General features: G+C 46.8%; 1 protein-coding gene across 1 annotated transcript in view; it reads left to right on the top strand.

Moving 5' to 3' along the window:
- The first annotated feature begins 200 nt into the window (after window positions 1-200).
- Window positions 201-22927, top strand: part of IQCA1 (IQ motif containing with AAA domain 1) — a 187557-nt gene continuing 164830 nt past the window's right edge. Inside the window, exons 1-5 of the mRNA XM_027537993.1 lie at window positions 201-508; window positions 11331-11655; window positions 14129-14248; window positions 18889-19080; window positions 22232-22303. Of these exons, the coding sequence (XP_027393794.1) occupies window positions 498-508; window positions 11331-11655; window positions 14129-14248; window positions 18889-19080; window positions 22232-22303 (720 nt within the window). The 5' untranslated portion in view covers window positions 201-497. The remainder of the gene's footprint in view (window positions 509-11330; window positions 11656-14128; window positions 14249-18888; window positions 19081-22231; window positions 22304-22927) is intronic.

Genomic DNA, 22927 nt, shown 5'->3' with positions numbered 1-22927 from the left:
GGGGAACGCCGGGCGGGTACTCCGAGAAGCAAACGCCTCGCGGTGGTTGCTGAGAGATGGTGACTCAGACCTGCGCATCCACCAATAATGCAGTAGCTTCCGCCCCGCGCGGTTGCCAGGGAAACAGCAGGCAGCGCTGCGCAGGCGCATAGCACGCAGGGGGGCGGCAGAAAGGACCGCCCCCTCCACTGCGTATTGCGCAGGCGTAGCGTCTCCGTTGCTAGGTTCCCCCTCGCGCGTCCCGCTGGGTGGCCCGAGTTAAGTTCCCGAGCCTCCTAAAGGAAGGCTCTGGAATCCCCCGTCTTGGAGAGTGTAGGCATTCCCTTCCTACCGCCTTTCCCTTCCCGAAGTCAGAGGATATCCCCGTTCCCAGTCCCTCCCTCGGAAGCACCTTCCCCCAGCCCCTCTGGTGGTGCCCCGACCCTGCAGCCAGCCGCGCATCAGAGGACGACAGAAGAGCTTCCCGGCAGGCGAGGCAAAGAGGGAAAACAGCCAACATGTCGAACGCGTAAGTGAGGCGCTGCCCGGGCGCAGCCGTGGAGTGGGCTTCTTCAGGCAAAAAGATAGCTTGCTCTTTTCCTTTTCTTTTCTCCTACACCCCTTCTTTTTGCAGTTTTAGCAAATAAAGATACACCTCAGCACAGACTGTCAGCTTCTGCGGACAGGGCATGCCTTTTCCTCAGATGCTCCAACTCCCCTCGCGCTCCCCCACGGCCCCAATAGAGAAGAGCTCCTCCAAACACAGTGCTTACTTTACGCCCACTGAGCCCTTGTGGACTTATTTTTGAGGAAGTGCTGTCTGCGTCCGCTTTTTTCTTGATCTTTCCCAGCAATGTTCGTTGCTTTGTGAAAACACCCTGGCCCCTATCTTTAAGTTAAGGAGGAGGCTTTATTGTACCACTTCGCTTTCCAGCAAGAAACCCCAGTCAGGAGGCCGTGGCCGCAAAGAGTCTTCACCCAGCGTCGTGCCAGTTACAGAGCAGTAGCCCAGCAGTTGTTGCTGGTCATCTCAAATGCCTGTTACAGTGGTGACTCTGCAGGCACTCGAAATGTAATAACTCATGACTCCCCTGCAACGTCGGAGCTGTTAGTATTATTATTTCCATTTGCAGTGGAGGACTCAGGCACATAGGGGCTAAGGAGTTCGTATACAGCAGGAACATGATGCCAGAAGCACTGCAACTCCTGCCTGATTTCTAGCTCTCAGTAACCCTGTTTTCCAGGTCAGAAAAGAAAAGCAGTAAGGCTGAGACTGAGGGCTTGCAGAGTTTTGCGGCTGGAGAGATCAGCAGTTCATTTTCGGAGATGTTTAGTTTGAGATGCCCGTTGGACATCCAGTGAGCATAAGTAGGCAGCTGACTTGAGTTCAGACCAGAGGTCTGTGTATGAAATATAAATTCTACAGCTGTTGGCATAGACAATTTTTATGAGACAGGAGATGAGTGTAGACAGAACAGAGAGCAGGTTCAAGGACTCAGACTTGGCCATCCAATGGCAAGAGATGGTGGGGGAGAAACAAGCAGAGGAATTACAGGCATGATTGTTGAGGAAGAAACACAACTGTGGAGCCAGGAGGAAAATGAATGCAGTTTCTGGGAGGAGGGAGTAGCAGACTCTGTCAGAGGCTGCTGAGGCAGGCCAGAAGAAGGCTGAGGATTGGCCGGGGGCAGCGATGTGGAGTCCTGTGGTGGCCTTGACCTTCATGGGTGAGACGGAGTAGAAAGATGGACTCACGTGAATGTAGGAGAGAGGAAGAGGGGAGAAACTGTAGACGGTGCAAAGCTGGGTTTTTAAAGGCATTTTGCTGTAGCTGGTGGCAGGGGAAATGGGGTCCGGAGACAGATTTAAAGATAGGAAACAATAGTCTGTTTGTATGTTGAAGGGAATGGCCAGCGTAAAGGAAGTGGGGTGAAATGAGAGGAGGAAGGAGAAGTGGGGTGACGTCCTTGCTAGCAAGGACACAGGCCCCAGCATGCAGAGAGAGGAGCTGAGGTTCTTGATTGCAGGAAGATGAGAAGGTAGAAAGCTGAGCACCGAAGAATTAATGCTTTTGGTGTTGAAGAAGACTCTTGAGAGTCCCTTGGAATGCAAGGAGATACAACCAGTCCATCCTAAAGGAAATCAGTCCTGAATATTCATTGGAAGGACTGATGTTGAAGCTAAAACTCCAATCCTTTGGCCACCTGATATGAAAAGCTGACTCATTTGAAAAGATCCTGATGCTGGGAAAGATGAAGGCAGGAGGAGAAAGTGACGACAAAGGGTGAGATGGTTGGATGGTATCACCTACTCAGTGGACATGAGTTTGAGTAAACTCTGAGATTTGGCGACGGACAGGGAGGCCTGGCATAGTGAAGTCCATGGGGTCGCAAAAAGTCAGACATGACTGAGCAACTGAACTGAACTAAACTGAGAAGGTAGAGTAGAGGCTGTTGGTAAAGATTCCATTTGGAGGGTAGATGCCCTGGTGGGGCGTGGAAAGATGATGCAGATGGTAGATGATGGTGACATTGAAGGGCCGTGGGCAATACCATTAGATGAAATGAGTTTCAGAATTAGAGAGTGTAGGAAGGAGTGAAGGAGAGTGGTCTGGAAATTGAGTGAGGAGCAAAGACTTGGCCCTATTCCCTGCCACAGTCAGAGGGCTCTGAGACAAAGGAGGGCGTCACAGGAAAAGCTGTGTCCTTTAGGCCAAGCCCCCCTTGCCCTGGAGAAAGGAATGGCTACCCACTCCAGTATTCTTGCTGGAAGAATTCCATGGACAGAGGAGCCTGGCAGACTACAGTCCATGGGGTGGCAAAGAGTCAGACATGACTGAGTGACTAAGACTTTCACTTTAGGCCTCCCTTTGACCAAGAATGCTAAGGAATATTCCAGAAAGAGTACAAACAACTAGATAGGAAAATTGGAAAAATTTAAAAGCTTATCATGTATAAAATAACTTGAAAGTTCCCATTTTGCAAGATGTAGATTTTTCCACCCCAGCACATGGTGTGTCTGAATATTGCAAGTTGTTTTCCTCCCTTCCCCCCAACCCAGGCACCGCACAATCCCCCAGTCATAGGAAAACTGCCAAGCTGTAGAAATAACAATCTGGTCTCTTTCAGCCGTCATATTCAGTCTTTTGCACCCACGGTCCCCCTGACTTCAGTATCTGTAACGTTTCTAGGTCATATACTGAAGTCTGAAACCAATCAAATACTTAAAAAAAAAATTCTAAGTGGTCCCATGAATAAAATACTGCCTTCTCTTTACAAGGCACATTTAAGATTTCAAGAACACTTTCACATCTGTTATCCCACTCCTCGGTAATCCTGTGGGGTGTCCAGAGCAGGTGTCATTATCCAGATTTGCCACTTGAGGAAGTGAAGACACGAGGTTAAGTGACCTGCCTGAGACCATCTACCTTGGGAGATGGGTTCTGCTTTTAAACTTAGAGCACTCACACGTTTAAAAACCGCTATACCATACCCCAGAGAAATAAGAACACAGGTCCACAGCACAGCTTGTACAGGGATGCTCAGAGCAGCATCACTCCCCAGACCCAAACAGCAGAAACTCTCCGTGTGTCCCTGCACTGATGAGCAGATAAACAGAACGTGGGATATACCGGCAGTGGAACAGTATTGGCCAATAAACCGAAATGAGGTGATGATGCTCACCACAGCACAGTGGGCCCTGGGAACATTACGCTGAGTGGGAGGAGCTGATCACCCAGGGCCACCTGTTATATGAGTCCACTTAGGTGAAACATCCAGAATAGGCAGGTAAATAGAGACAGATTAGATGAGTGGTTGCAGGGGGCCTGGGAGGATGGGGGATAATGGCAAATAGGGAATGACTGCTCACACGCACAGGGGTTTCTGTTCAGAGTGACAAAAATGGTCTGAAATCAGAGAAAGGTGGTGAAGGCTGCACAACTCTGTGATGAAAACCGATGATTTCTGCACTTTCAGAGGGTGAATTTGTGGTTATGTGACTTACATCTCAGTAATGGTCTCAGTAGTTAAAACATCCTCTTGCCCTTTTCCTTGTCTCAGGTCGTCTTCCTGGGCACTGGCTCAGTGGAAGGATGCTGAGACTTTGAGCTCAAGGCAGGGTGGGGGTCAGGGTGGACTGGGGCTGTGAGGGAAGTGGGGGCTACACAGGATGGGGGTCCAGGGAGTGGTAGGGTTGTAGCCAGCAGGGAAGGGGCAGCAGGGAAACTGGAACACTGAAGCCAGTCTCCGCGGGAAACAGTAAGGATGTCTGGTTGCATGCTCTCACAGCTATTGATACTTAATATTTCCCTATCCATCAACAACCTTGCCTGGTCTCTCCAACAAGGGTTCCCTGAAAAACAGCAGGTGAGGAAGAAAGAGGGTACAGCCCAAATGCCAGGACTTGGAAGGATCAAGCTCCCAGGAAGGTGGGGCCAGAAGTTCCAGATAGGAGTTGGCTCTGCTCTGGCCCTGGAGGGAGTCCTGCCTCTGTGACCCTGGGTAATGCCAAAGATCTCTTCAAGAAAATTAGAGATACCAAGGGAACGTTTCATGCAAAGATGGGCACAATACACGACAGAAACAGTAAGGACCTAACGGAAGCCAAAGAGATTAAGAAAAGTGGCAAGAAGAACTATACAAAAAAGATCTTAATGACCCAGATAACCATGATCGTGTGGTCACTTACCTAACCTAGACATCCTGGAGTGTGAAGTTAAGTGGGCCTTAGGAAGCATTACTACAAACAAAGCTAGTGGAGGTGATGGAATTCCAGTTGAGCTATTTCAAATCCTGAAAGATGATGCTGTGAAAGTGCCACACTCAGTGTGCCAGCAAATTTGAAAAACTCAGCCGTGGCCACAGGACTAGAAAAGGTCAGTTTTCATTCCAATCCCAAAGAATGTTTCAGCCACTGTACAGTTGCCTCATTTCACATGCTAGCAAGGTTATGCTCAGAACCCTTCAAGCTAGGCTTGAGCAGTATGTGAACCAAGAACTTCCAGATGTATAAGCTGGATTTGGAAAAGGCAGAGTAACTAGAGATCAAATTGCCAACATCTGTTGGATCATAAAGAAAGCAAAAGAATTCCAGAAAAACATCTACTTCATTGACTATGCTAAAGCCTATGACTATGTGGATCACAACAAACTAGAAAATTTTTTAAGAGATGGGAATACTGGACCACCTTAGCTGTCTCCTGAGAAACCTGTATGTAGGTCAAGAACCAACAGTTATAACTGCAGCAACAAACTGGTTCCAAACTGGGAAAGGAGTACAACAAGGCTGAATATCATTTCATTGCAAATAGAAGGGGAAAAAGTGGAAGCAGTGACAGATTTTATTTTCTTGGGCTCCAAAATCACTGCGGGCAGTGACTACAGCCACAAAATTAGAAGATGCTTGCCCTTTTGAAGAAAAGCTATGATAAACCTAGACAGCATATTAAAAGGCAGAAACATCACTTTGCTGACAAAGGTCCATCTAGTCGGAGCTGTGGTTTTTTCCGGTAGTCATGTACAGGTGTGAGAGCTGGACCATAAAGAAGTGTGAGCACCAAAGAATTGATGCTTTTGAACTGTGGTGTTGGAGAAGACTTGAGAGTCCCTTGGACAGCAAGGAGGTCAAACCAGTCAATCCTAAAGGGAATCAATCCTGAATATTCATTGGAAGGACTGATGCTGAAGCTGAAGTTTCCATACTTTGGCCACCTGATGTGAAGAGCCAACTGATTGGAAAAGACCCTGATGCTGGGAAAGATTGAGGGCAAGAGGAGAAGGAGACAACAGAGGATGAGATGGTTCGATAGCATCACTGACTCAGTGGACATGAATTTGAGCAAGCTCTGGGAATAGTAGAGAACAGAGGAGCCTGGTGTGTTGCAGTCCATGAGGTCACAAAGAGTTGGACATGACTTAGGGACTGAACAACAACAAGCCAATGAGTGCACTGAATTAGGGCAGCAAGACTTCCCGGGCTGGGTCTGCCCCAAAGCAGAACCTAGGCATGAAGTTCTAGATGTTTCCCATCCATTCATTTGGCTGCTGTTTTCCCCGGAGGAGGCCTCCTCTACCCAAGATCCTTTGTTATGATGGGCGTGGGTCTTTATGGAATTCAGATCGACCCTGCATCCTATGAAGACAGCCTCCATAGCCTCCATGGGTGGCGGGACATACCTTAATGCTTGCTGGCATGGCAAATACTTTGAATTCTGATAAATGCCCTTTATCTTTTATTATCAACTCCACCCCTGCATTTAGAAATTATGACTGGATTTATTTATAGAGCCTTCCGGATATTGTTAGCAAATTCTTGGTAATATTAAACCTGCCTGTCAGTCTCAAGAGTCTACTTTCTTTGTTTCTTGGGTCTCCAGACAGGAACAGAGAGACTGCCTTCTGCGGGATCCAGCCCTCTGCAGCTCGCATTCCAGAATTTTCTTCAGCTACATCTTGTGTGGCTTTTGCCAAATGTATTCTTGAATGTTTAATGTTCTTAATCAGGACTGTGAATGGAGTTATATTTTTCATATATTTTCCCTGCGTTTAGTTTGGAGGGCTTTTTTCTATGCCTTGCAACTTTGCTGTATTAATTGACTTCTTACTTTTTGTTACTGATTTCCATGGATCTTGCAATGGTATCATTTACAAGCAGTTTTTAACATCTTTTATATTCACCCCTTTTCTCTATGCTTCATGCTTTTTTTTTACTCATATTATTTAGTTTTCTAGTGTTTTTCTACCGAAAATATTTTTGGTCTCTGGTTTTCAGCATTTTGAAGAGGGTTGTCATCATCTGTTCTTTGGGGCATGTGACAGCATTCTTCATAAGGCATTTGCCATAAATTAAATTTATAGAGCACCTCCTTGGCATCTGTGGAAATAACCCACAGCTTTTACTGTCCTGTGCGGCGTTTCATTCAGCTTTCCTTCACGTTGAACTCTTGTGAATTCCCCGGGTGACCCCTCCTTGATCAGAGGGAACAGTTTGTTTTTGATCTGATGCTGTGTTTTGTTTGCTAAGTGGAATTTCAGATCTGAGTTCCAAACAAAATTAGCCTGTCATTTTCTTCTGTAATGTTGTCCTGCCAGGTCTAGGCCCTGAGCCCTATTTAGTCCACACAATGGGCGAGTTTTCTGCTTTGTGGGAACATGTGTTGAGTCTCTTGGCCTGTGGGGCCTGCCATCACCTGTCAGGTCAGCGAAAGCCTTGGGTGTCCCGCCCCTTCTCAGATGCTGGAAGTCTGGGCTTCGGAAAAACCAAGAACCTGCTCAGCTTCTTTGTGTCTGTTCATCATGCAAACAGTGAGACATTCCTAGCTGAGTGGAATTCTAACTTTCTGATAGTAGCTTTTCGTCGTTATAATAAAGTTGTCTAGCAGAGTGCTGTTGCACTAGCAGTATTTTAAAAATATGGCCAAGTTTGGAGAAATCTAATACTTGAACCAGAGATTGTGGAGTGGCAGGGGCAGTATTCAGCCACCAAACTCAGTGGGGTGCTGGGAGGGAGGAGGCGTTCAGCTGTGTGTGTGTGTGTGTGTGTGTGTGTGTGTGTGTGTGTGTGTGTGCTGGGTCTTCATTGCTGCACAAGAGCTTTCTCTGTTTGCAGAGAGCAAGGACTACTCTTCATTGCAGAGCTCAGGCTTCTCACTGGGGTGGTTTCTCTTGTTCTGGAGTGCGGTCTCTAGGTTGCTCAGGCTTCAGCTATGGCCCACAGGTTTAGCTGCTTCGCGGCATGTGGGATCTTCCTGGACCAGGGATTGAACCCATCTCTTGCACTGGCGGGTGGATTCTTAAACACTGAGTCACCAGGGAAACCCAGAAGTCCAGTTTTTAACTGCACGTCTTTGTTTTCTTGTTGTGTCCAGCACACCTCTGCCCTCCAGGGTTTGTCCTGACAAACTAGAGTCCATTAGATTTCAGAGCCTGAATTCTGGAGCCAGGCTGCAAATCCTACATTCAGATTACACAACTCTGGGCAGTAGCTTCTCTGTGCCTCGATTTTCTCATCTGTAAATTGGAATAATAATAACAATCGCCTCATAGGGTTTAGATGGCAGAAAGTGAAGAGGAACTAAAAAGCCTCTTGATGAAAGTGAAAGTGGAGAGTGAAAAAGTTGGCTTAAAGCTCAACATTCAGAAAACGAAGATCATGGCATCTGGTCCCATCACTTCATGGGAAACAGATGGGGAAACAGTGGAAACAGTGTCAGACTTTATTTTGGGGGGCTCCAAAATCACTGCAGATGGTGACTGCAGCCATGAAATTAAAAGACACTTACTCCTTGGAAGAAAAGTTATGACCAACCTAGATAGCATATTGAAAAGCAGAGACATTACTTTGCCAACAAAGGTCCGTCTACTCAAGGCTATGGTTTTTCCAGTGGTCATGTATGGATGTGAGAATTGGACTGTGAAGAAAGCTGAGCGCCAAAGAATTGATGCTTTTGAACTGTGGTGCTGGAGAAGACTCTTGAGAGTCCCTTCGACTGCAAGGAGATCCAACCAGTCCATTCTGAAGGAGATCAGCCCTGGATGTTCTTTGGAAGGAATGACGCTAAAGCTGAAACTCCAGTACTTTGGCCACCTCATGCGAAGAGTTGACTCATTGGAAAAGACTGTGATACTGGGAGGGATTGGGGGCAGGAGGAGAAGGGGACGACAGAGGATGAGATGGCTGGATGGCATCACTGACTCGATGGACGTGAGTCTGAGTGAACTCCGGGAGTTGGTAATGGACAGGGTGGCCTAGCATGCTGCGATTCATGGGGTCACAAAGAGTCGGACACGACTGAGTGACTGAACTGAACTGATATGTAAAGTACTTAGAACAGTGACCGACATGATGTAAATATGAGCTGTTACCATCATCTTCATTTGAACCTAAAAGAGTTTTCACATCAATAGAAGCTTTTTATTTTGGGCCAGAAAGATGAAAATCTCCCATCTCTGCTCCAAGCATAGGAAAAAGAAACAGCATAAACTAATACAGCACTATAAGTCAACTATACTTGAATAAAATAAAAAATTTTAAAGTACAGAAATGAATATATAAACAGTAACAGATATAAGTTCCTTTCTTGTTTTATGAGCACTAATACGTCAGTAGGTTTAGAAATTAAACAAACGTCCTGCTTATTGAGGTTGTGGTAATACTATGATTTCCATATTTATCTTTCTCTATAAATAAGAATGTTGCTTTGTTCTTAAATTATTTGTTCTTATATTTTGTTCTTAAATTATTTCAACTCCTCAAAATTAACAAAGCAAACATTTGTTTTGAATTTAAGTGATTTATTGAGAGAGCAGCAGTAGATCAGTAGAGTCTAGTAATTGAAGAAACAACACAGCACTTAATTTTGAAAAATATTCAGAGTATAGGTAGTGGCTTACCATATTTAAATAACTTATCATGACATCTGGTTAGTAAACGTTAATCATTTGTATGTTTAATTAGAAATTTTGATCAATAAAACAAAAATCAAATTACAAAAAAAGGAACATTTTAAGTGTTATTTTCGTTTATCTGAAACTTTTATTTTAAAAAATATTTAAATTTTACTTTTAAATTTATATTAATTTTAGGCAGATGGACATGGAAATCCTGTTTCTTACATGTTGTCTCAGCAGATGTTGTGATTATGCATCTCGTGGGGGGGGTGCTTCTTTTATTTTGAGTGGAGGAGGAGGTGGCAGCATGGGTTGGATTGTGGGTTCAGCTCACGACTGTGCAGGTGCTGACCTCCCCTCTGAAGGGCAGACCCTACCTTCCACCCTGGTGGAGAGATGGGAGCCGCCCTGCCCCGTGGATGCTGCGAGGATGACACACGGCTCGGAACTCGGCCGGCAGCTGGTTTCAGTGTGAGATGCTCACACGTTCTTACCCCACGGGAGGGAGAGGAGCCTGTGTGAGGAAGGGCAGATGGTGGAGGAGAGCTCTGGAGGGCATGCCTGGGGATGACCTCAGGCAGGAGATGAGGGCCTCCCATTCAACAAGGTGGGTTGACCAGCGTATGTATCTCCACCTCCTCCTGTGACGGCCTCTGAAAAGGCAGTAAGGACTGTAAACACACAAGGGCCACGAGAACGCTTGACCAGAGATAGCAGGATGCTGTCAAGGGACGAAAAGCAGATGTGGATGAAAGGGAGGGCCTGGGTAGAGAGTGTGACCTGCAGGTCAGCAGAGGTGGGTGACCAGCAGTCTGCAGGACCCTGGGAAGGTCGTTCAGAGGTGAGGGGACTGGTCACAGATCAGCGGAGGGGCATTTCCACCCCAGAGAGCAAGGGCCAAGCTGTTCCCATCCTGGTGGCCAAGGCCGGTGCAGGTGACCTGGACCCAGGGAGGGACGCAGGACACAGGTGGGTGCAGACATGAGAGTCTGGGCTGACCCAGGACAGGCCGTAAGAGCCCGTAGCCCCCTGGACCCACGAGCTTGTCAGGCAGTGTTTGGAGCTGCCCTCGCCAGCACGTTCCTGGGAAGACCTTATCTAGAGAGATGGACATTGTGGGTTTTACCCTCTTCCCAGGGAGACAGCCAAGATTCTGCCCACCCCTCACCCCCTGGTTAGGCCCGCTGGTTATAAGAAGTCCCTTCCCAGACACAGTGAACTTTCACTTAGCTTTTCAGAACTGGATTTTGGATATAAATGAGAGCCAAAAATTGCCCAGATTTTGAAAGAAAACAGAAGTCTCTTCTGTGAGTGTATTGATCAGAGTCCTGGCAGGGATAGGAGGGCATGCTCAGTGGAAATGGGGGGATGGGTTATGGTGAGGGGATGGGGGATAGGGGGTGAATAGGGGGCCGGGTGACAAAAGTGTGGGCTAAATCTTGGGAAACCAGCAAGGGATTGGGCGTGTGGCCACCACCCTACACCTTTGGTAGAAGAAGGGGGCAATGGAGGGGACACCCTTCCATCTAACCCTCCCGCTCCTCAGCACCCCTGGCTGCACCCCTCACTGACTCGGACAAGAGTGAGGAGCCAGCCTCCCAGGCCGGCTGGTAACTCAGTTAATTCCAACTCAGCCATGTCATTCTTTGGCTCCAGGATGCAGTGATGGGTCGAGTTGGAGTGGGAGAGTTAGATGGAAGGGTCTCCCCTCCACTGCCCCCTTCTTCCACCAAAGGTGAAAAGCTTTTTAAACCATTTATTTGATAATAATAGTTGTAGTCATATCCAAAACTCATATGCCCAACAAAACGGAACATACGTGGTCTAAAGAACATTGCCGCCACATGTGGTGTTCTCAGCTCATATTTATGGTATGTTGCTTTTTGTTACACCAGATGCCCAGTATCTATGCCTTGCAAAGTAATTTCTGCTTCCTGAACTGTCTACTCTGTCTTCCCTCAGAATGTATAATAAGATGTGGCATCAGACCCAAGAAGCCCTCAATTCTTTGCTTGATACAGAATCTCAGAAGATGATGGAACCACAAAAGAATCAAGTGTTCATCTTCCAGATGTTAGCCACCTTCTATATCAAATACGTGCAGATCTTCAGAAACCTGGAGAATGTCTATGACCAGATAGTCCACCCACAGAAACGCATTCTGATCCGAAAAATCCTGGATGCTGTGATGGGTCGCATCCTGGAGCTGAAGAATGAGATGGTTGAGTTGGAATTAACTGAGTTCCATTACTTTGATGATATCTTACAGGATCTAAAGTTGGAGCCTGTAAGTACTTAAGTTTTTTTTTTTTCATATTAGTTTCTTTTTGTTGTAAATAAGATATGTAGGCCTGTAACCAATAATCTACAGACTTTCTAGGCATATTGACTGGTTGTATGCTGTATTGAAAGTTGAAGCATAGCCCTTCAATGAGACTTTACTGCTGTGGACATGGATGGGGTTCATTCAGCTTTTGGTTCAGATGAGTTGTTGCATGGTCCTGGGATCTGCTGAACACCGGGATTGTTGTGGTCGGTCTTGTCACCATGGTATCTGCCTGAGCCAGTTGGAAGAATGGAGTAGGATGACCCTTTCACAAATAATCCCCCCAGTTTCCAACAGCAATGCCACTTCTTCTGTTTCCAGAAGACATCTCTGTCTGGCCTTTGCCTCCCATCATCTTCTTGATGAGCAGCCTCTTGGTTGCTGGTTCCTAATCCCCAGGAAGATGCATCTCCTCCTTTGCTTTGGGTCAGTGGTGACTCAAATCCTCTAGTAACACTTCTACAGTTTTGATCATTGACCTTGGAATGGGAAACATTCATCTGACCTCCACTGATAGGATGAGATGGTTGGATGGCATCACTAGCTCAATGGACATGACTTTGAGCAAACTCTGGGAGATGGTGAAAGACAGGGAAGCCTGGTGTGCTGCAGTCCCTGGGGTCACAGAGAGTTGGACAGAACTAAGTGGCTCAGCACCAGTTTGAAATACCTGCACACAAAAGAAGAACAGGAGTTTAAACTAGTGTATAGAAACAAGTTTTCTAATAAAGCAAATTCATTTTTTAAATGATTCTTGCAGTGGGGTAATTAAGATAAAAATAAAACCAAATTATTTTTTTAATTGTAACTATTTACACACAAATGGTCAATGCGCTGATGTTAAATTATTAGATTTAATTCAAAGAGCTCTATAGCTCAATTCTTTGCTATCTGAATTTAAATTATTATTTTAGGTAGGCTTCAGTTCAGTTCAGTTCAGTCCCTCAGTCGTGTCCGACTCTTTGTGACCCCATGAATCGCAGCATGCTAGGCCACCCTGTCCATCACCAACTCCCGGAGTTCACTCAGACTCACGTCCATTGAGTCAGTGATGCCATCCAGCCATCTCATCCTCTGTCGTCCCCTTCTCCTCCTGCCCCCAATCCTTCCCAGCATCAGAGTTTTTTCCAATGAGTCAACTCTTTGCATGAGGTGGCCAAAGTACTGGAGTTTCAGCTTTAGCATCATTCCTTCCAAAGAACACCCAGGGCTGATCTCCTTTAGAATGGACTGGTTGGATCTCCTTGCATTTCAAGGGACTCTCAGGAGTCTTCTCCAACACCACAGTTCAAAAGCATCAATTCTTCGGCACTCAGCTTTCTTCACAGTCCAACTCTCACATCCATACATGACCACTGGAAAAACCATAGCCTTGACTAGATGAACCTTTGTTGGCAAAGTAATGTCTCTGCTTTTCAATATGCTACCTAGGTTGTTCATAATTTTTCTTCCAAAGAGTAAGTGTCTTTTAATTTCATGGCTGCAATCACCATCTGCAGTGATTTTGGAGCCCAGAAAAATAGTCTGACACTGTTTCCAGTGTTCCTCCATCTATTTCCCATGAAGTGATGGGACCAGATGCCATGATCTTCGTTTTCTGAATGTTGAGCTTTAAGCCAACATTTTCACTCTCCTCTTTCACTTTCATCAAGAGGCTTTTTAGTTCCTCTTCACTTTCTGCCATAAGGGTGGTGTCATCTGCATATCTGAGGTTATTGATATTTCTCCTGGCAATCTTGATTCTATCTTGTGTTTCTTCCAGCCCAGCGTTTCTCTTGATGTACTCTGCATATAAGTTAAATAAGCAGGGTGACAATATACAGCCTTGATGTACTCCTTTTCGTATTTGGAACCAGTCTATTGTTCCATGTCCAGTTCTAACTGTTGCTTCCTGACCTGCATATAGGTTTCTCAAGAGGCAGGTCAGGTGGTCTGGTATTCTCTTTCAGAATTTTCCAGTTTATTGTGATCCACACAGTCAAAGGCTTTGGCATAGTCAATAAAGCAGAAATAGATGTTTTTCTGGAACTCTCTTGCTTTTTCCATGATCCAGCGGATGTTGGCAATTTGATCTCTGGTTCCTCTGCCTTTTCTAAAACCAGCGTGAACATCTAGGTAGGCTTAGATAAGATTATATTTCTTTAAAGAAAATTCCTCAAGCTATCATTAGTTCATTGAGGCCTAATTGATACGGATTACTGGAATTTTGCGATAATGATCAAAATGAGATATGTTATACTTTCCCGTTTTGACTTTATTTGTGCCTACCTGATGGGGACAAGGTGTCTCACACCACTGGCTTCCTCACCTTGTAAGTGTGGGTGGGAGGTCGGGTGAGTCTCTGATGCCCTTGTCCTGACTGTGGGTTTTACATGGATTTGGGTCCTGGAATTGTGACCAAAGTGCTCTTTTGTTTCTTCTTTCTCTTCTCTAGCAACAGTTAGATATCCCCATACCCAAGTATTTTTTGAAGGAGAAGTTGGAAGTCATAAAAGGAAGAGAGAAAATCCTTTCCCAGATATTAGCAGAAAGTGGATTAGATGTATCTGCAAAGGTTTGTATATCGTTTTAGTAAACTTCATTCCATAATCTGTAAAACCTCCTTTCCTGCTGCTCCTAACTGTAGGAGAAACAAGACTATTCTCAGTGCGAGGAGAGCAACAGCCTTTCCCCCATGTTATTCAATCAGTAAGACATTGAATAACTTTTGGGTGTGTTTTTGACCAGTCGTAGCCACTCCTGTCCAAGAACTTAGAGATTAAAACACAGTATTGGTTAAATCAGAAGCTCTGAGATTGAGTAGATGATCAACTCAGTCTCATGTTTCATCTCCAAGTCACCCAGCCTACGGTCAGAAACTGAATGTTGTTCATATAAAATAATTAAGTACTGAGTAACTAGGAGCTGTAAATGACACTTTCTGAAAATGCTGATTGACCTCCTATAACTTCAAGTTGAGGGAGACTTCCCTGGGGATCCAGTGGTTAAGGCTTTGCCTTCCAATTAAGGGGGTGCAAGTCCCATCCCTGGTTAGGGAGCTAAGATTCCACATGCCTCGTGGCCAAAAAACCAAAAGATAAAAAAAAAAAAAGTAGCAATTTATAACATATTCAATAAAGCTTCAACAATGGTCCACATCTAAAAAAATAAATCTTAAAAAGTAACTTCAAGTTGAGTGGCACTTAGATCACCTGGAGTAGACTCTCTCTGGGGAAAGGGGGGAAACCTGTAGACCCCTTGGACAGCCCCGGGCAAAGCCCAGTGGGAGCTCTAAGCACTTTCCTCCTTTGTCCCCCCGGTATGTGTGCAGCTGCACCCTCTGCCCATCACAGTAGCTGCCTTGGCTTTAACTCTCTCTGCCTTCTCGTGGATTCTGTGTTTATTTCCCTGCAGCCTTCTCGTGGGCAGCTCTTTCCGCAGGGCACTGCCGTCGCAACCTGATGTGTTCCAGTGCCCCTCCCTGCCTCCAGAGTGATGCCTCCCGCCCTCCGGCTGGTCTTCCTGGCCTAAGCATTAAGGCGGCAGCAGACCATCCACCCAGGGACAGTGCAGGGTGACAGGGGCACCGTTAGTAGCCATGCTAGGACTGTGGGTGCAGCCTAGGTACACAGGGGAAACGACGCCCATGGCCTTTAGACGGGTATGCCTCGGGGCATTGCCAGCCCGCGCTGTGCCACGCGTTGAGGAAGATTCCAGGTGCCCCCAGGATGGCAGCGGGGAGGGAGCAGCACGTGCCCTGCCTGCCGAGGGACACAGGTCGGGTACTGCTCTTTGAGCACACATACCGAGCCCTGAGCCACCTGTCGTTTTGCATGGGCGGCTTCACACTGCACCCCAGCCATACATGCCAGCCAGTCAAGCAGTCCTCTTCCTGCAGAGCCTGGTGTGACAGTGTCTCTGCAGATGCCTTGCCTGACCCGCCTCATTCAGGACCACCCCTCCTCACACTGCTCCTCCCCTAAACATCTGACCCCTCTTCTGCATCAAATTTTCTTCCAAGTGGACTCCTGGGAATCTGGCCTTGGGGGTCGTCCAGCCATCCCTTCACCACCTGCTCCTAGGTCTGTGCCTCCAGTTCCCACATCACTAGAACAGAGCCCGCCCCCACCAGGCATCCCCACCCCCGGGAGTCCCTGGCCCAGAGCGTTGACACGCAGTGCAGAATCCACGGGATCTCCTGGGAAGATGGAGAAGGGCGATTACATTGCACGCAGTGCAGTTGCACTAAGACGTCCTCCCTGCCTCTTCTCCCCCAGTCCATCTTGCTTTGTGCAGGGTCAGCAGTAGAAAGGTTTCTGCCCCTCCTTCACTCAGCATTCAGCCTCAGCAGCTCCTCTCTCCTCCTTAGGTCGAGCCATTCATCTCTGTTTTCCAGGCCCCATTTCTGGGGTACCTAAGGGTGCTCAGTGGAACATGGGGGTTCCGGGCAACACCCGGGTGTCTGTGTGACTTTCCTGGGCCTGTCATTGTCTCACTGGACCCCCTGCTCTTGCCTTAAGCTGTTTATTTCTTGCAGATATTTACAATGTATACCCCAAGAAGGATTTTTTTATTAGAATTCTTTTTTTTTTTCTGTGTAGCATGTGGCATATGGGATCTTAGTTTCCAGATCAGGGATCAAACCTAGGCCCTCTTCATTAGGAGTGCGGAGTTTTAGCCTTTGGGCCACCAGGGAAATCCCTGCACAAAGAATTTTAATAAAGGGAAAATAACTGCCCACTTCTGCACTGGTCATGCTGAGTATTTACTCTTATGGCCTCCTCCACTGACTTTCAGATATCTTTGTTGTATTGAGTGGATATCTCAAATCCCTCACATGTATCCCATGAGGGCTGAAATTATTTTCAGAATGGCAGTGTGCAATCTAAAGGAAATAGACAATAATAAATGGCATTTGCTGAGGACCTGCTCTACACTTAAGGGTTTATACATACATCATCTGATTTATACCAGCATAATATTTATTTTGGGCTTTCCCAGTGGCTCAAATGGTAAAGAATCTGCCTGCAATGTGGGAGGCTTGGGTTGGATCCCTGGATTTCGAAGATCCCCTGGAGGAGGGCGTGGCAACCCATTCTGATATTCTTGCTTCGGAGAAGCCCATGGACAGAGCAGCCTGGTGGGCTACAGTTTACAGGGTCACAAAGAGTCGGACACAACTGAGGGACTAAGCACAGCACAGCATAGCAACATTTATTTGGGGCTTCCCAGGCGGCACTAGTGGTAAAGAACCTGCCTGCCGGTGCAGGAGACATTAAGAGATTCGGGTTCGATCCCTGGGTCGGGAAGATCCCCTGGAGAAGGAAGTGGTAACCCACTCCAGTATCCTTGCCTGGAGAATCCTATGGACAGAGGAACCTGGCAGGCTACAATCCATGGGGTCGCAAAGAGTCAGACACGACTGAGGCAACTTTGCACGCATGCATGCAATATTCATTTTACCTTCACTTCCAAAGTGCATTATTGAAAAGAACAGCTCCCTGCAAATCTGAAGCAGCAAGATGCCCCTGGACACCGAACCCTAAGCAGTTGTGTGAAAGAGCTTCCTTGGAAGGCCCTGTTGCCTCCATGCTGAGGGGCCGTGGGAGCTTTCATGAAAGAGGGTGACTCATCATTTCAAATGGGGTGAGTCCCTTACTAAGCGTAGGAACTGCATGAATTCCTTTACTTTCTTCAGCCTCAGTCTTCCTTTTATGTACAAAAGGGAAGTGTTAGTCTCTCAGTCCTGTTGGACTTTTTGCAGTGCCGTGGACTATAACCCGCCAGACTCTTCTGTCCATGGAGTTTTCCAGGCAACGGTACTGGCGTGGGTTGCCCTTCTCCTCTCCAGTGGATCTTTCCGACCCAGGGATTAGACAAGGGTCTCCCACGCTGCAGGCAGATTCTTCAGCATCTGAGCCACCAGGGACGCCCTTTACAGATGAATACTTGGCTGTGTTGGGTATTAGTTGCAGCACTCGTGATCTGTAGTTGCTACAGTTGGGGTCTTAGTTCCTTGACCAGGAATCAAACCTAGGCCCTGCTTTGGGAGTGTGGAGTCTTCGCCGCTGGGCCAGCAGGGCAGTCCCCAGCCTTGGTCACAGTAATACCTGTCTTGGCCGTTGCCTTGTGAATTGGATGAGAAAGCACGTGGAAAGCAATTCTGGCATCTACAGGTCCTCAATAAAATGGCCCTTCCCTCCCTCTCTTGCCGCTTTGTCTGCATTCCCCGCCGCCACCCCCGTTACACAGAGAAGTGACCATCCTGAGGAGCGGTGGCCCAGGGGATGAGCTACAGCACCTGCCCGTGGGCTGCACTCTCCTGCCCGCACCCACATGTGGCTGTTGCTGCCCCCTGAGGCCGGGGCAAGGGCTCAGCCCATGATTGAGTGGTTTTTGGATTCGAACAGCCTCTTCCTTCTGCCTCTGTCCAGGCAGGAGGCTTGGGTGAAGCCATACCAGGTCCACAGCTTCGCCCTCCCTCCTGGGACGACAGAGGGCCTCAGGCCTGAGCCCATGCAGGGCCCTGGACGCACCCGCCACCAGCAGCAGCCTTGCTCTCACCCCTGTCCTCGAAAAGCTGCACTGCCCCTCCCTGACTCTGCCCAAACTCCCCCCACGTGAGATCTCCAAAGACAGCATTCTTGAGCAGTTCCCACCATGGTTAGATGTTTTAAAGGACAAATATGGAGGTGCTGGAAGAGGTTTCTCTTACAAAGTTAAATGTTTCTGAAATGGTCTGAATATTAGTTTCACATTCACTAGATGGTTCTGTAAGTGATTTTAAAGCCAGCATTTGGCTTCGTCTATATTTCGCATTTTAAATTCTCCTAGTAGATCTATATTTTCAATTTCTACTATGAAGTTAATGGAACATTGGTAGCCATTTCAGGTTGATTTTGATCCGTTTTCATTGGCATCCCTCGTATAGTCTGCTGCCAACCTAAAACATTGTGGAGCTAATTAGTATTTTGTTCAAAATGGTAGAGGAAGGCTTAACAGATCCTTACATACAAGCTCACAGTGTGAACATGACATATTATCAAAATATGTGTATGCTTGGGAAAAAAATGATTCGTATTGAATGGCTGCAATTCTCTCAGTAGTTTGGAGACTCTTAGCAGGGTGGTGTTAGAAGTAAGCATGTGATGTTTCTGGAATCAGTTAAGGTCGTGAGTGTGTTTAAACATTGATTTATCTTAAATGTTTTTGCAGAAATACCAAGTAAAGCCTATCCCCCTAGAAGAGGCTGTTAAATTGATCCAGATTGCTGAGAGGGCACGGCAAGGGCGCCTGAGAGCCATGTTCATGAAGCAGATCTACCTGCAGGAATACAGAGCCAAGCAAGCCAGGTTACTCGGTGATAAAGTGGCGGATGTGAGCGCCGCTGCGCTGAGAATCCAGAAGGTGTGACCATGGGGGACAAGGTGGAGATGCAGACCGGGGGTGGGGACAAGGTGGAGATGCAGCCCGGGGGTGGGGCTGAGCGCCAGAACTCAACGTTCCCAAGTCCCGCCTCTAGCAGGAGAGTGGCAGTGACAGAGTTAGTCACTCAGTCGTGTCCAACTCTTTGCAGCCCCACAGACTGTAGCCCACCAGGCTCCTCCCTCCATGGAATTCTCCAGCCAAGAATACTGGAGTGGGTTGCTATTTCCTCCTCCGAGGGATCTTCCTCACTCAGGGATCGAACCCAGGCCTCCTGCATCGCAGGCAAATTGTTTACGGTCTGAGCCACCAGAGAAGCCTTTAGTAGAACTGGACTAAATTCCAGAAAAGACTGTTTTTATCCTGGGGAAACTGTTAAGCATGCTTGGTTATGTTTTTTTCAAATTGCATTATAAATAGGTCTGAAACTCAGGACCTTTTATTGATGTATTTTTAAAAATCATCTATAACTTTCGGAGGCAGTATTGCTATACAAGTCCTCACTGCATTTTTAAAACTGCATTTACACACAGACATGTGATTATAGAAGGGAGCAGGGTTAACGCCTAGGAGCTTACAGAAGCGTGTACCATTCACGTACGCTTCAGGGAACACCACCGATGACCACACGTGGATGCTGCTTTCAGGAGCCCTGGACATGTCCTTGCCTTTGTCAGATGACCCTCTTGATTTATACTCCCATCTTTTTTCAAATTGTGACTGAGGTTGCTCATGGAAAAATGAAGAAAACTGCAGCTCGATACAAATGAGAATTAGATTGGCAAGAAAGCGAGTATAAGGACATAAAGGGGAGCCAGAAGCTCAGCGCTCTTGTCCCCAATTGTGTTTGAATGGGAATTGGGAGGGGGCTGAGGAAAGGCAGAAAAAGACTCCTTTCTTTCAAGTTTCTGTGGGGACATAAAGTCTTTTTTTAATTTACTTTATTGAAATATAGTTGATTTACAATGTTTTGTTAATTTTTACTGTACAGCAAAGTGATTCAGTTGTGTGTGTTTGTATACATATGTGTGTGTGTGTGTGTACTTTTTATTATTTTCCATTACGGTTTATCAGAGGGGGGTGAATATGCTTTCCTGTGGTCTACAGTAGGAGCTTGTTATCCATCCTGTATATGAAACTGGTACTGATGAACCTGTAGGAGCAGAGACTCAGACACAGAGAGTGGGCTTGGGGACGCAGTGGGAGGGAGAGGGCGGGGACATTTGAGAGTGTGGCACCGACTCGTGTACACTTGTTCAGTTGCTCAGTCGTGTCCGACTCTGTGTGACCCTGTGGACTGTAGCCCACCAGGCTCCTCTGTCCATGGGGTTTCCCAGACAAGAGTACTGGAGTGGGGTGCCATTTCCTTCTCCCATGTATGTAACCCTATGTGTAAAATAGTAGGAAGTTGCTCTATAATACAGGGAGCTCAGCCCACTGCTCGGTGACGACCTAGGGGGTGGGATGTGGTGGGGAGGGCCAGAGAAAGGGGATACAGGGATACATGCGGCTGATGGACATTGTTGTACGGCAGAAACCAGCACAACATTGTAAATCAATTATCCTCCAATTGAAAAATTTAAAAAGACAGTAAAAAATAATAATAGCTGCCTCTCCCACCAGCTCCCACTCCTTTTTTTCCAGCCCCACTTGGCAGCTGAATGTCTGTCCTCTATGGGGTTTGAAGTTTCTGGGGTATGGGATATGGGATATGGGATACACATCTGAGTTCAGAACTTGAGTTGTACAATTCTTGGATGTTACTTGGTAATATTTCTCCACGGTACAGTGGAAATCTTGTAAAACCGTGAAGTACCACCCTCAGATTTAGTCCCAATCCTGCAATCAAGGAGTTTCTCTTAAAGAAATACAGGTACAGGAATCTCACCATAAAAAAAAACCACTATAGACTATCTCTTTATGTCCTCCAGATTTGTGGAGATATATTTGACATGTCACCCTGTGTAACTTTGCGATGTATGACATCATGGTTAGATATATATGTGCATTTCATTATGATGACCACAGTAATTGGTCACACTTAACACACCCATCACCTCGCATGAACGCCGTTTTTTCTTATACTGAGAGCATTTAAGGTCTACTCCCCTAGCAGCTTGCAGGTATAAGATGCAGTATTGTTCACTGTAGTCACCATAGCGTACATTCTGCATTCCCAGAACTTGTTCACTTTGTAACTGGTCCTTTGACCACCTCCACCTGTCTCCCTCACCTGCCCAACCCCTGGCAGCCACAAAAACAACTCTGTTTCTATACACTCCGTGTTTTTAGATTACACATGTAAGTGAAACCGTAAACTGCTTGTCTTCTTACAACTTATTTCTCTTAGCATCATGCCCTTAAAATTCATCCATGTTGTCGCAAATGAGAACTTCCTTCTCTTCGTGGCTTCACTGTATGTACATACCAGGGTTTCTTTATATACTTGTCCATCAACAGGCAAGTTGTCTCCGTGTCTTGGCTGTTGTGAATGGTGCTGCGATGAACGCTGGTGTGCATGTATCTCTTCAAGTTAGTGTTTTCCTTTTCTTCCGACAAATACTCAGGAGTGGAATTTCTGGAGCACACAGCAGTTCTATTTCTAATTTTTTGAGCACTCTGCTTACTGCTTTCCATAGCGGCTGTACCCAGTTCCATGCCCACCAACCGTACTGGAAGCTTCCCTTATCTTCACATCCTCTCTGACACTTGTTATCTCTTGTTTTTTCGATAACATCCATCCTAACAGGTGTGAGGCTGTCACTGGGTCCGCAGTGGGCTCTGCAGTTGCTACCAGGGTCTTGGATAAGGGTGGATCCTCTTTTGTCCCTGGGTGGACAGAACTGCCTTAGTCCTCCTTGTTTAATAGGGGATATTGGGACAAGGTTCTTCATCAGGGCCCACAACTGGGTCCTCAGACAGTGGACAGTGGCATAGGCCACTTCTGTGATTCATTCTTTAAAAATGTCACTGTGATCACAGAAGGAAAAGCACTCCATCAGCACAGACACGGGGGCAACTTGAGTGCATCATCATGCGTCGTTTGGCATGTGTGGGTTGTGTGGGAGAAACGGCATGACCGTGTTTGATTTATCTTTACGTATTAAACAAGCAAGCATTTCTTTGTCTTTAGGTTTGGCGAGGTTTCCATCAGTGCAAGAGAACCGAAAGACAGAGACGAGAGGAGATGATATTTCTGGGTATGGTAAGTTTTCTTAGAGACAAGACCAGCATCTGGTTCTCTTAAAGACCAAGGAATCTGTAAGACCCGTGTCCCCCTCAGGGAGCGTTTGACAAAAGAAAGGAAAGCAACATACATGACCGGTGACTTAAGAGAATGGAATCCCGTGTATCATCTAGAAGCCTCCCTGGGGAGGGGAGGGGTTCTGGAGACACAGGATCATGTCTGTTTAGACGTCTGTTGGAGTATGTGGGCTGCTCTGAAGCGGGGACAAGCTGTGAGCTGCTCACCAGTGTCAGCTGTGGCCTCCACTCTGTTAATGTCTGTTAGTACTCATGACCAGGAGAATGGACTTGTCCCAATATAACTGCCTTCTCCTGAGTGATCTCCATGAAATGAAGTGAAGTGAAAGTCCACTCAGTCATGTCTGACTCTTTGCGACCCCAGGGACTGTAGCCCGCCAGGCTCCTCAGTCTATGGGGATTCTCCAGGCAAGAGTACTGCAGTCAGTTGCCATGCCCTCCTCCAGGGCATCTGATGATTACTGAATCAAGAGTTGAACAGATATGCTGCTAAGTCACTTCAGTCATGTCCGACTGTATGCGACCCCATAGACGGCAGCCCACCAGGCTCCCCCATCCCTGGGAT

The sequence above is a fragment of the Bos indicus x Bos taurus genome, chromosome 3, assembly GCF_003369695.1.
Source record: "Bos indicus x Bos taurus breed Angus x Brahman F1 hybrid chromosome 3, Bos_hybrid_MaternalHap_v2.0, whole genome shotgun sequence".
Classification (NCBI taxonomy): domain Eukaryota; kingdom Metazoa; phylum Chordata; class Mammalia; order Artiodactyla; family Bovidae; genus Bos; species Bos indicus x Bos taurus.
The sequence above is the reverse complement of the archived record's forward strand: the minus strand, read 5'-3'. Positions and strand labels throughout refer to the sequence as shown.